At 36.3% G+C, this 13,839-nt stretch overlaps 1 protein-coding gene and 2 non-coding genes across 4 annotated transcripts in view; 1 reads left to right on the forward strand and 2 right to left on the reverse strand.

Annotated features, from left to right (window-relative positions):
- The first annotated feature begins 4,101 nt into the window (after positions 1-4,101).
- Positions 4,102-13,839, forward strand: part of LOC121431758 (amiloride-sensitive sodium channel subunit alpha-like) — a 30,720-nt gene continuing 20,982 nt past the window's right edge. Inside the window, exon 1 of one of the 2 annotated variants that reach the window (XM_041629455.1) lies at positions 4,102-4,180. In XM_041629455.1, the coding sequence (XP_041485389.1) occupies positions 4,179-4,180 (2 nt within the window). In that variant the 5' untranslated portion in view covers positions 4,102-4,178. Of the gene's footprint in view, positions 4,181-12,255; positions 12,516-13,839 lie in introns of those variants that run through there. The other variant, XM_041629454.1, reaches the window with a different exon arrangement.
- On the reverse strand, positions 12,967-13,038 carry TRNAP-UGG. The gene has a single exon. It is a non-coding gene; the product is annotated as a tRNA-Pro (tRNA).
- Positions 13,335-13,406, reverse strand: TRNAP-AGG. The gene has a single exon. It is a non-coding gene; the product is annotated as a tRNA-Pro (tRNA).

The raw sequence follows: 13,839 nt of genomic DNA on the forward strand, positions 1-13,839 counted from the left end.
AAGAAACTCTGTGATCACAAATTGTATATTATTTTGGAAATTATAATTATGATTATTATTACTATCACTATTATTATTATTATTCCTCTAAACAGGATCAAAGTCCGTATTTTGAGGAATGATAATAATAATGATAATGATAATAATAATAATAATAGTAATAGTAATCATAATAATAATGATAGTAATAATGATAGCGATAATATAATAATAATAATTATTACTATTATTATCATTATCATTAGTATTATTATTGTTATTATTATCATTATTATTATTATCATCATCATTATTAATCATACTTGCTTATATAGCGCTTAATACTTACTTTGTCAGAAGTCTCTAAGCGCTCTACAGTACATGCAGCATAATTACCCTGGCTTTAGAAGTGCAGCTGTTACGCGCGCTGCGTTTCAAGGAATAAATTCCTGCCAGGTGCCCATTTACCTCACCTGGGTTGAGTGCAGCACATTGTGGATCAATTTCTTGCTGAAGGAAATTACGCCATGGCTGGGATTCGAACCCACGACCCTCTGTTTCAGAGTCCGGAGACTAATCCACTGGGCCACAACGCTCCATTATTATCAGTAGTATTATTATTATTATCATTATTTTTTTTCATTATCATTATTATTGTAATCATTATTATTATATCAAAATATCTATCACAAATCTAGTTCTTCATTTTAATAATGCTGAAATTGTTGGCTAATCGCAAACAAACAAACAAACAAGAATATGTTAGCTTGTACGGCTGCTTCAAGCTCATTTTAATTGAAAAAATCCAACTTATCAGTCTATTTCGAACGAATAAAAAAATCTGAGGAAAATGAAAAAAGGATGAAATATGTATTGTTAATTTTAGTGTTATTATTATCATTATTATTATATCAAAATGTCTATCACAAATTTAGATCTTCATTTTAAAAAGGCTAAAATGTTTGCTTGTTCGCTTCGCTCACTCACGACTATGTCGGGAATTTTGAGCGGGGGGTAATAATAGCAACGCTTTGTATCCTTAGTCAAAAAGCGCTTAATAAATCCAGCTAATACATGCCATGTCCCCCCCCCCCATCCTCTTGTTGAGGCCCTGTCGGCTGCTTTCCGAGCGAACATGACGAAGCATGGGATACAGCGAAGCAGAATTAGGAAATCCCTCGCTTCGCTCGGGAAGCAGCCGCCAGGGCCTCGAAAAGAGGATACCCCCCCCTTGGTTCATTACACTACTGAGTGATGTCACATCGATATCAATTCCCTCTATATTAGCATCATTAGAACATCAATTACAAACACTTTAGTCACACCGGAAAGTGTATTCATGGCCACATTCTAGCATGAGTATCGACCTATAATGCAAACAATCGATTGGTCGATGCATGGACATACTACTCTAGGTCCATGGTCGATGTAATCTATTAGTATTTTATTTTCTTTCTTTCTTTTTCTCTCTCTCTTTCTTTTTTTTTCTTTTCTGTCTTTTTCTTTAATTTCCATTCTTTTCTTTTCTTTTCATTCCTTTCATTTTCTTTTCTTTTCGTTTTTTTTAATTCTTCTCGCCTCTCTTCTCTTCTCCTTTAACATATGTTTGATTCACTAATATCCTCTTTAATTATTGCTCCTTATTTACTTTATTATTTATTTTGATATCGCATTTTTCATTTAGATATTAATGATGTTGTTAATATCAAATTTTACAAAATGTCACAGTAATTTTACACATTCTCCACTCCGGGGGTATTATTAGGTACGCACAATGACAACTCATTAATTAACGAGTTGTCATTGTGCGTACCTAATAATACCCCGGAGTGGAGAATGTGTAAAATTATTGTGCAGTGCAACTTCGTATGATTGACATGCATTAGTTCTGTATCGAGTAAGCTTGTCGCTACCGCGGCCTAGATTCGAACCCTTGACCTTAAAAAGGAGATGCAGACATTGCCATGCGATCATTTTTTTCTTACAGAGGCAAAAATAGGTGTTTTATTTGAATAAAACATACGCTATAGGGAGAAAACTATTCCCCCCCCCTTTTTTTTTGGGGGGGGGGAATATTCCAAATGAATACATGTTGAGTAATTTGAAGTTGTTGAGAATTTCCAATTTAAAAGAAAAAAAATGTCTTTGATAAAAAATAGAAGGGACGGCCCCATATACATTCATTCACTGCGTTCGGCTATAGGGCCGCTGTGATTAAGACAGTTTAATTTTATTAATCTTTTTATCAGATTAAAAGACTCTTCACCACTTGTGATTTGGTATCCCCCCCCCCAGAAAAGTCCCAGATCCTTTCGATAGAATTACTTTATTATTAAAAAGCCCCGGGGCCCTGGCTGCAGATATCAACAAACACAATTGGTTTTGGTCAAAAGAAATAAAGGAGGATCGATTGGAAAGAATCTTTAAGAATCATTGGATCTTTGAACCTTTGTCATTTCGATTTTCCGATCAATTTTAGGGCTTGTTAAGATCCGCCCAGGAATAGATGTCAAACTGTGTGTGTTTTGAGAATCACATCGCGATACGTCTCAAGGGTCTAAAACATTTCCCTTAGACCTTAGAATCGTGTGTTATACTGGCACTTAAAAAAACATAACAAACAAGGATGAAATTCGGGGGTCGAATGTTTTCCACCAGTAGATATGATATATATCTGCTAAGGTCCCTTGACCGGCTCATTTTTAAAATAAATCGACATTTATGAAGACATCTCCTGAGGGATCAAATTCATCACCTGAAAATTTAAAATAGCCCTAATCCTTCCGCCAGTATAAATATAGTTACAAGATTTGTGATATTTCTTCCCAATTTCGGAAAAGAAAGCACAGTAGTTACCATCTTTAGATTCTGTATTAGATGGACAATAATATTCATACACTTCGTCAATGCAGCTATATCAAAATAAATAGAATTCAGAATGGGTTGGCTCGAATGGATATCTTTTTACCTTTCCATTGTTAATAGGCCCGTGCAACCAATAGAGTATAGAGTGTCTTGTAGATTTTGGTTTTACGTCGTGCATGTGAATTGATTGGCCAGGGTGGTATTGATTAGATTTGCACAAAAGAACATCAGAAAACAGTTGTAATTTTCTTTCTGTTATCGATTGGCAGGCCCAAGAAAGTAAATCCAACGACATCAGAAAAAAAACTATGCCATACCATGGACCTACTACTCTGACCATTCTAAAGGCATACATCCCACCTTTCCTTCTGTAGGTATAACCATGGACCTACTAACACCTAGTAGGTCCATGGTATAACTCAGGGTTGTGGTTCCTCCTCGATTGATGATCGATAAGACAGAGCCCCCCCCCCCCATCCTCTCTCCCCACGCATTGAATAATAAGGGTAGGGGCATTGACTAACAAGTCAAGATATTGGGTAGGGATACACCAGCATCAAAGAAACGCACGAACCTGATGATGATGATGATGATGATGGTGATGATGATGGTGGTGGTGGTGGTGGTGGTGGTGGGGGTGATGGTTGTGATGATGATGATGATGATGATGATAATGGTGATGATAATGATGATGATGGTGGTGGTGGTGATGATGATTGTGATGATCAAGATGGTGATGATGGTGGTGGTGGCGATGACTGGTGGTGATGATGATGGTAGTGATGGTGGTGATGACTGTGATGACAATGATATTGATGATATCAAAGGTGATTATGATGCATGACGATGATTGATAATGATTGCATTAAATTGTGACGAGAACGAATATGAGGGTGAGAAGAATGAGGAAAGAAAGCGTTTAACACAAACAAACCGAGTATATCAGCTAATACGACCGCTTCTAGCTCATTTTAATTTAAAGACTTATTAGTACAGTTTGAACGAAGAAAAAAATCGTCCTTGCCCCTTCCCAAACATCCTAGACAATGGTGACCTTCATTACAAAATGCTTTCTTTCGCATCACCTTTTTTCACCATCAGTATCTCCAGTAAACCAACTGCGCAGATGCGCCTTTCAGAAGGGGAAAGGAGTGTATTGATTACCCCTAAATTTGCACCAGGCCCGCTTTTGTGTGTTGACCACGCAGTCAACCACAAATTCTAAAATATCCCGTCCGGGGCCGCCCATGCTCAGGACTTCGGGGATATTTCTTTGGATATTCAACTTGAACTTTGCAACCAACACCTACTAGTAATAGAGGCGGTTCAAGGACATGTAAGTATGAACATCAATAAATAAATCAATTTCACGGACAGGGGCGGTTTGGAAAGCAAGGAACTGTTGCCTTCTTAAAACGCACCATATTTTCGACCGCTCTGAGACCCCACTCATCCTTAATGGACGCAATTTCCTCGTGTAAAATCATACTGATATGTGTGTAACTTTTGTAATCAAAACTGCTATGATTACGATGACAGAAAAATGATTTACAACTTTTAAATGCAAATTTTCAATTTTAGGCATTTGACATACTTTTATAATTGTTTTTGTTGTTGTTGTTGTTGATATAGTGCTGTATTATACGCATGTTTATTTTTTATTGGTGAAAATCATATTTGATTTAGGCAATGTGATCAAATCATGGGAATATGAAAATTGGAAAGCTCATAATTAAATTGTGCATGTCTCGTATGTTAGTGTTACTATGGTCGTTCCTTATGCTTTGATAATGAGGAAAAGTATTTTCCTCACACATTTATGAAATGGCTTTAAATCATTCCATCGCCAAATGTACGTATTTTTACGTAATTTACCAAGATTTTGTCAGATAGTGAAATCACAATATTGGACCAGAATTCAGAATATTAGAATATGGTCCAATACATATATATTAATCCCATTTCTTAAAATGATTTTGAAAAGTCTATTTTTTGAAGAGAAGTAGAAACTTTGAAAACTCTGCATACAGATGTTGGGTTACACTTCGTAATTCTGAAGGTTCGTCATTCCGAAGGTTCTTTATTCCGAAGGTTCGTTAATCCGAAAAGGAAATGAGGTTCGTAATTCCGAAGTTTCGTTAGTCCGAAAACGAAATGAACAACGAACCTCAATTCGTTTTCAGATAAACGAATCTTCGGAACAACGAACCTTATTTCGTTTTCGGAGTGTCGAACCTTCGGAACAACGAACCTTATTTCGCTTTCGGATTAACGAACCTTCGGAATAAAGAAGCTTCTGAATTACGAATGTATATACGCAGATGTTGATATTTACAGCAACCACTTGTTTTACTTCCATGCAAAATTTCCAAGATCTTCTTTCTTTGAGTTAAATGATTTAGAGTTACATACAAATTATGATCAACATTACCAAAAAATTTTTTATCTTGATACGGTCATCAACATCATCCGAAATCAAAACAGGCAATTTTTCGGAAGCCAGTTTTAGATAATAAGTAGTGAGTTTAAAAGTGGATAGAACGTAAATTCTAAATGTTTAAGTAAATATATCATTTTCACTCTTCCTTGGAGCGATAGGAAGAAAAAAAACTCTCGAAGGCAGTGAATTCCAAATGGCTTTGGGCTGATTTTCAATATTCATTCTCAGTTAACTCCTCTTCGAGTGATTCTCCACACCACTCTGCACTGTAAAAACTGTGGTATTAAAATTGACACCAGTTGGTGTCCCTTGAGGATCACACCCTGAGGTGTTAAAATTACATCCTAGAGATTGAACATAACACCAAAGAGTTTAAAAGTAACAACCAAAGGTGTTCTAATAACACATATAGGTGTTAAACTAACACTGTCAATTTAACACCGTTGTGGACCTATATGTATCACGGTCAACACCACAGTTTTTGCTGTGAGAGAAGGAAAGAAATCATCTTTCCAAATACACAGTGTTTTATTAATTCCATTGCAGTCTAAAATCACTCTTAAACGATCTCTTTTTTCTCATCTTTGATTTTAGGAATTTATGCATTAATTTGTAATGTTTCATCAAACAATGTGGTAACATAGTTTGTTTCTATCTTTGTTTCATATACTGTTATACCTCCGCTGCATGCTTCCGGAAATCAGCCGTTAGTGATCAGTGTTGAGCAAATTTGATCCATCGAATCTGTACGTGTTGCCCAAAATGTCGGTTAAAGTAATAGATAACGATTAATTAAAAAAGAACGATTATGAAATATACGTCTGATGTTCCAAGCTTATGCCACTGTACGAAAAAAAAATGGCTAAAGGTAGTTGCACGTTTGGCAAGACCCCCGACAATCAAACGATGTCTCGATTTATAAACCATTTGTTGTCAGTCATGGAAAACAAACATTTCCCAAGAGATTTTTTATTATGATTACTACAAGTAATGTCCAAGAGTTAATATGCTAGTTCTATTCAGGGACGCCCCTGTTCTATTTTGAATATACTTTTCATGCTGAAACATTGATTTATACACTCTTAAAATAGTTAGGCAAAAATGCCCAACTTTTAACCAACCCTGGGCAACATACTGTCGTCCACACAAGTATTGGTTAAAAATCTGTCCAAAGTGGGTAATAAAAACTCATAATTGGGTAATAAATTTGCTAAATTGGACAATAATTGCCCAGAATATATATTTTTTACCAACATACATTACCCAACACAGTGGACAGTATGTTGCACAACATTTTAAGAATATTAAAAAAAAAACTGGTTAAGATGTTAACACACGTGTGTCAGTAGTGTTCGTTACATTTAGAAGTCGGTCAGGGTATTACACGAAAAAATGCAATACTGCATGAGGTGAGCTTAAAAGAATCAATGAGAACAAAATAACATTAATTAAAAAAGTAGAAAACTAAACACTAAGAAAAATTTAGAAAAATAGACTGCTAGCTCACGAAGCACAATTCGTCGATTTAAAATTGTAAGGAAACAAATAAAAACAAGAACACGTACTAAAACGGAAATTAAATAACAAGAAAATCATGAAAAATAACAGGGGAAATGAAGAAAATGGGAAAAGGAAGAAGAAAAGAAGAAGAAAAGAAGAAGAATTAAAGAATGTTCACTTGTTAGTAACAGTTTTATAATGAATAGAAGAAATGTACAAATTACACGACATTAGCAATATTTATAAACTTCACTGGTGATAAGAATGGTGTGGATCTCGACCTCATTATATTCTTATGATCAGATGATCTATTAAAGTGTATCAGTCGTGAGATAAAATCAATAACTTATTCCGTCCTTTTCAAAATTCCCATTCGTGCCCCCAGCCCCTCCCCCACAACGTACATAATTGCGCTGTAAACAGAGAAGGCAAACAAAAGATCCTATTCGCTCAAAGTTTTTCAGTAGGCGCAGAGCGTCCTTGACTACTTGACTATTGCTTCCATTCATAACTCTCAACCGGGGGCGCTTCACTAGATGACGAGATGGACCCAATTTGCGTTTCTTCGCCCCCCCCAAAAAAAAAAAATCACCTAAAATTCAAAAATTTAGGTTATTTCGTCAGCCCAAAAATTGACAGGGAAAACAAAAATCTAACTTTCAAATGGGGGACACACTTAGGTTTAAAATGGCAGATTTGCATTAATAATTTCGATTATGGTTTTCAAGAGAGGGGGGGGGGGCACGAGCCTGATGAGTACCCCCCCCCCCCTGGAATCCACCAGTGATTTTTAGTATTTGTTTCGTGTGTTTATATCTGTGGAGTGTTGTGGCCCAGTGGTTTAGTCTTCGGACTTTGAAACAGAGGGTGGTGGGTTCGTATCCCAGCAATAGCATAATTTCCTTCAGCAAGAAACTGATCCACAATGTGCTGCACTCAACCCAGGTGAGGTTAATGGGTACCGGTAGGAAATAATTCCTTAAAAATCTGTGTGCGCTATGAAGGCCTAGCCTAGCCGGATAATATAGGAGCGCCTTGAGCACCTAACAAGGTGGATATGAGCGCAATATAAATACATTATATTGTTATTATTATTATATCTAATATAAATACACATATTCGCTTAGATGTATTAACGAGAAGTAGTGAAAATAAACCCCTCAAAAAAAGTTTTGCAACTCAAGTTTGAGTGCTAATAAATTTCTTAGTGTGCCATCATCATATGTTAAAGTGGTATCAATGGAAAGCATGATTATTCTTCTTTACAATCATGTGTCATTTGTAATGCTAGTGTTATCATGAAATACACAGACATGATAATACGCAGCAATGTTAGAAATGAAATCTTGCAAAATGCGTCGTTTCCAATAGCGAATTTCCGATTGTTTCGAGGATGGACCGAGTGCATTCACTGTCACCTGCAGGGTGGAAATTCTATAGAAATGGAGACTCTCGTTAGAAATCAATGCATTTTGCAACATTTCACTTTTGACTTTTCTCAATGTTCAGGGTGATTGCATATTCCATGATTACATAATCACAGCAAATGGCATGTCACTGTAAAGAGGAATAATTCAGCTTTCCAATAATACCAGTTTCATTTTTTATACTTCTGTAACCAAAAAGATATGATCCCCCAAACCTGAGTTCCAAAACTTTTTTGAGGGGTTTCATACATACACTCTCATACGCCATCTAGACTGCAATGAAGGATTTTAATCACCATGTAGGTTAAATGAATATATAAGATCATATACATGAACCTATATTTGTTAGTATAGTTTTATATAAATCATTTCGTAATATTGTACAAAAAATGAACTTAACGACTGATGGTAAGAACAAAAATCCCCATTGGTTTACATGCAATTTCATTTGACGAATATTATACGGGGATACCAGGATACGGTCGTGTATGTTTGTTAGTGGTGGATCTTGGTGGTGTCCCCCAATCCATAAAATAGACCAGTTCGTAGTTCCTTCATGGACAATTTTGGTCGAATGGCCTTTTATTTCTGTAATTATGATAGGCAGATTTCAAAGCAAGATATTACCTTAGCTTGCCCTACATAGCACGATGAGGAAATTATTGAATAGCACACCAATGAACACTTTATGAAGGTATTTGTTGCATTTCTACTTTGAATGCATATTATGTAGCATGTTGGCTACATAATACAGTGCACTTGGCAAACTGTTCGTGGACGCGTGGTTTTTTTGTGGATGTAAATGAAAACACAATTTAAAAGAATATATGAATAATCAAGAGATCAGAGTTGGTGCTTATCTCATTTAAACCACTATGTCACTTTTGTAAAAATGACCTTCCTCTGATCATGCGCAGAATCTTTTGATCATGCGCAGAAAGGAACTACGAACTGGCTTACAGGAGTCTCAGTATTCTTAAATATGGGATATTCATCAAACGATTTTTTTTTCTTAATATTAAATATAGATTTTAAAACTATTTTCAGAAAGTAAAGGTGAAAAAAATAACCCACAAATAGTGAGAGCTGTAAAAGATGATTCAGCGGTCAAACTCTCTCCCTCTCTCGGTTCCATCTGACAATCCTTAGCGTACCTAGGATTTTTAACAGGGGGGGGGGGCAAAATCGTCGCAAAAATGACAAGCAAATAAAAAAGGTCCTCAACGGGATATAAATGGCATTTCGCGCGAGAAAAAAATTGACAAAAAAAGAAAAAAAAGGTCTTCAATTTCAAGGAGGGGGGGGGGGCACTGGTGCTGGCTCGTCAGGGATCAGTTGTGACTCGTCAGGGGGGGGGGGCAGGGATACATTCCTTGCATGGGTTGTGACTCGTCAGGGGGGGGGGCAATCTGCCCGCCCCATAGGTACGCTAGTGCTGACAACCCCCTTCCCCCTCGTCGCGGATCAAGCTGGACACCCCTTTTAATAAACCCAATTATGCGGCTAATAGCAGCATAATTTGGTCGTAAAATCGGAGGAGGACCAGAGTTATCCGCATTATTTTGATCATGGACCTATCACGTAATAGGTCCATGTTTTGATGCTGCAATTATCCGCATAATAGCAGCATCGGGACCAGATTTTGACTTCATGAACGCATTTCCAAAGTAATGCGGATAATTGCCATGGAGCGGTCACAAGGTCACCCTTTTTTAACGCAACCGCATCGGAGGTGGTGTGTGCGGTTGCCATGACGATTATCCTCCTTTTTCAGGACGGGCGCTGGTAAAATTAGTGCGGATTATTTTCGGAGTTTATGAACGCATTTTTTTTTAATTATCCAGGCTGACTTTTGTGCAAAACCATATGCCCCCTAAAATGGTATTGTGTTTGATCCGGTCCTGTCCGGTCACATTCTCAATATCTTCCTCATCCATTTTTGTCTCTTCTTATCCATTCGTACTTGAACAAAGGCGATTGCGACGTAAGTACCAACTGCCTGAATAATTGAACTATCGGACTGAAAAAAGACAAACGTTACAATAATATTGAAAAAAGGGTCTCAAACAACACCAAAAGAAATCGAAGTTCATTTCATTAGAATGAATAAGTAAGGTTGAGATTTCAAAGAGAACTCCGAGAGAAGTGGGACGTCTTTAATTATTCATCATGCAGCCATAATGCCTTACTCCAAGGAGTAGTGTGAATATTGTTCTTGTTGTTTTCCAATTCTAAAGTTTTGATATAAAAATATATTCTTGTGTCTACACTCTAAAAAATGAAGTGCTAATTTAGCTCTTACAGAGCGTGTATAGTGACTGCACTTCGGAGTGCTGATTTGTCTAGTTCAGATTTGAACTAAACAAATCAGCACTCCGAAGTGCAGTCACTATACAGGCTCTTTGAGAGCTTAATTAGCACTTTATTTTTAGAGTGTAGTGTTCGAAAGTGAATCGACAAGGAATATGTAGACTAATGGGGTGTTGCAAGAAACGTGCGATCAATTTCAAGTCTATTTTCGGTGCCTGAATCAATAATATATCTTGTAACTAATTGTAAATTTGTTATTGATTTCTAATCTGCTTCTTGAAACAAGGACTGTAATCTGATTTGCTACAGTTAGAATTGATCTATATTAATTGTAAAATTTCAACAAAATATTTGCGATTGATTGCAAATATTTTCTTACAACACCCCCTAAGACTAAGTGACGGATCAATGGGCGGGGCTCACCCTGGAGGAAAATTATGAGAACAAAAATGTTTGCCCTCTGGCTTCATGGTGGGGTGTACTTGGGATGGTGTTTCCTCCGGGGCCCTTGTCCTCCCTAAAAAAAAATCGACGGAAAATTGGCAAAATATGCTGACCGTTTACTTTCTATTTCTTGTCAGAAATTTGTAAGAGAAAAAAACCTCAACCCCGCTCCAAAAAATAATGGATCTGCCTGTGACTGTTTTATAGATTTTTTTATTACACATCCTCTTTGAAGAGTCTCCACATTCTAAGCTAATTTCACTGGAATAAAAATTCGACTTAATATTGTAAACATCCCAAAGAAAAATTTAATTATCTACAAACCACCAAAGATATCATTTTCTTTGAGAACAGCCTATTCATATATAATTTTCAATTAGAATTTTCCCAGAAAGATAAGGCGTCTACCGGGGCGTCTATACCTTTTAATGATTTATGTGTGAGATATATAAAACTTTCACATTTCTTGCATAGACCGCTGTCATCAAAATATAAATCATTTCAACATTTAACGCTTAAATTGCAAATGATGTCGTTAAACATTTTCAGTTAAACGCCCTACCACACAATAACGATAGTTGGCTGATTAAAGACTATCATTAAGGGGGTCTTCAATATTATTGATTTTACTCTCGTAGATATCTTTTCAGATAGTGATCCTATATTTAACATGTATAAGATGTAAATCGTGACACGGGATACACCCGGTATATTATTTATACCAATATTATTTTATTCGAGCGAGAGTCGGAGCAGGTTTGGTCACTTAGCTATATAAAACGGGGCACTCAATGAATCTGATGAAAACATGTTTATACACTTGCTCATTCCGGTTGATCAATTTATTTATCAACGATTCATTTCATTCCATTCATTCGTTTACTCATTCATTTATGTAATTCATTATTAATAATTGATTAACCATTTAGTAAATCAGTTTGATTATTTCTTGAATTATCTATTTTGGATTGCCCCAAAAGAGTGTTTCAGAAGGATTAGGGGAAGGGCGAAGGTGGTGATTTAGGGTAAGCAAAACTGTCTTGTCTTCTTAAATGAAGAAAGGGGAGCAATGAATGCAACCGGTTCCTAAATCATATTTCGAAGTTAAAATGTCCCCCAAACCTTTCAACTACATTGAGACCGACCGGATTCTTTATTGAAATGTCCATTTTATTATTCGGAACATGATTACATAATATTCAAGAAAGCAGCATCGAACTTGCCAGCTATTTGCTTAACCACATTGAATGAAAGGGGCAAGAAAATCGATTTCAAACAAAAAAAGAAAGTCTCACAACTTGGTGCGTCGGTGTCCGCCATATTGTCGAAGGTATGGTTATAACCAAAAACAAGTCTCTGCGAACCATTTCTGCTAGATATTATCATACAAGGAGAGGAAATCAGGATGATATTTGAATATGACTAGCGACTTAATGTGGATACAACTATGACTAGAGTAAACTACATGTGCTAGGAATATAGAGTTGCTTGAAATACTTGGTTGGGTGCGTCCTGCATGAAATGATGGACTATAGCAACGATGATTACCCGTAAGTTCTCTTAAACTCTGTCAGCAAAGAAAGAACTAATAATATCAAATGACAACTAATTTTTTTTTGGAGATAATTACGAAAATAAGTTGTACGCGAAACAATGTAATTCGCTTTCAGTAAACCATAATTTTTTTGTAGTAGTGGTGGTGGTGGTGGTAGTAGAAGTAGTAATAATAGTAGTAGTAGTAGTTATAGTAGTAGTAGTAGTAGTAGTAGTAGTAGTAGTAGTAGTAGTAGTAGAAGAAGAAGTAAAAGTAGTAGTAATAGTAGTAGTAGAAGTAGTAGTAGTTGTTGTTGTTGTTGTTGTAGTAGTAGAAATTGCACCTGGAAGCATAACCTTTCGTCCACTTATAATGTTGGTAAGTAGCGAAGTTGGTATACGTTTTAGGAGATTCCGATGGGTCAGATCAGACTGATCTAAATTAATAATAAAAAATAAATTCCGTTTGGGCTTGTCCGGGAATCGAACCCGGGACCTCTCGCACCCAAAGCGAGAATCATGCCACTAGACCAACAAGCCTCAACTGTTTTGATGTGGATAAATTATTATCCTTTTTTATATTGAAACTATAAGTTGTAATGGTGTGTACATCTGAAGTTCCAAGAACGACACTTTTACCTCTGCTAGAATCTTTGAAGGGCTGTGCATTAACTTGCCTGCTCTAAAAAGAATTCTACAGTTGGCCAGAACGCTTTAGACAAAACGACTTAACAATTTGATTTTTTGTAAATGGAGATTATGTCTCTGAGAAAAAGATGTTATTTTTAATTAAAAATACAGAATTGGAACAAAGACGTTAAGAAAATGTTTTAATGGGGCTTGTCCGGGAGTCGAACCCGGGACCTCTCGCACCCTAAGCGAGAATCATGCCACTAGACCAACAAGCCTCACTTGATTTTAGGTGGTTATCATATTTTTTTATTTAAATTCAGGTACGAATATTATTTCGACAACTTTCATTAATCTCCCTAGCAACGCTTGACGCTGTGAAAGTGGCAGTACTCGGGATTGATGTTGCCACGTCTGCTGTATCCAAAATCATTACTCCGAATTACGGTATAATAATATACCACGTTATATACATCCTGATATTAACCCAAAAAAGACCAACATTTAGTTTTCTCCTTGATAGTAATCCATGTGCTAAATATGAACAGTCTCTTCATATTTTGGTTTCTCGTTGGCTACATCTACATGCATATATAAGAGAGTGTTCGATGTAGAAACACCAAAAGACAATTTATACTTCATGAATAGGGCATGAATACAAATAAATTGAAAATGGGATGTCAAATTTTCTCCCTGTGATATTCATAAAGA

Source organism: Lytechinus variegatus, chromosome 18 (genome assembly GCF_018143015.1).
Source record: "Lytechinus variegatus isolate NC3 chromosome 18, Lvar_3.0, whole genome shotgun sequence".
Taxonomy (NCBI): domain Eukaryota; kingdom Metazoa; phylum Echinodermata; class Echinoidea; order Temnopleuroida; family Toxopneustidae; genus Lytechinus; species Lytechinus variegatus.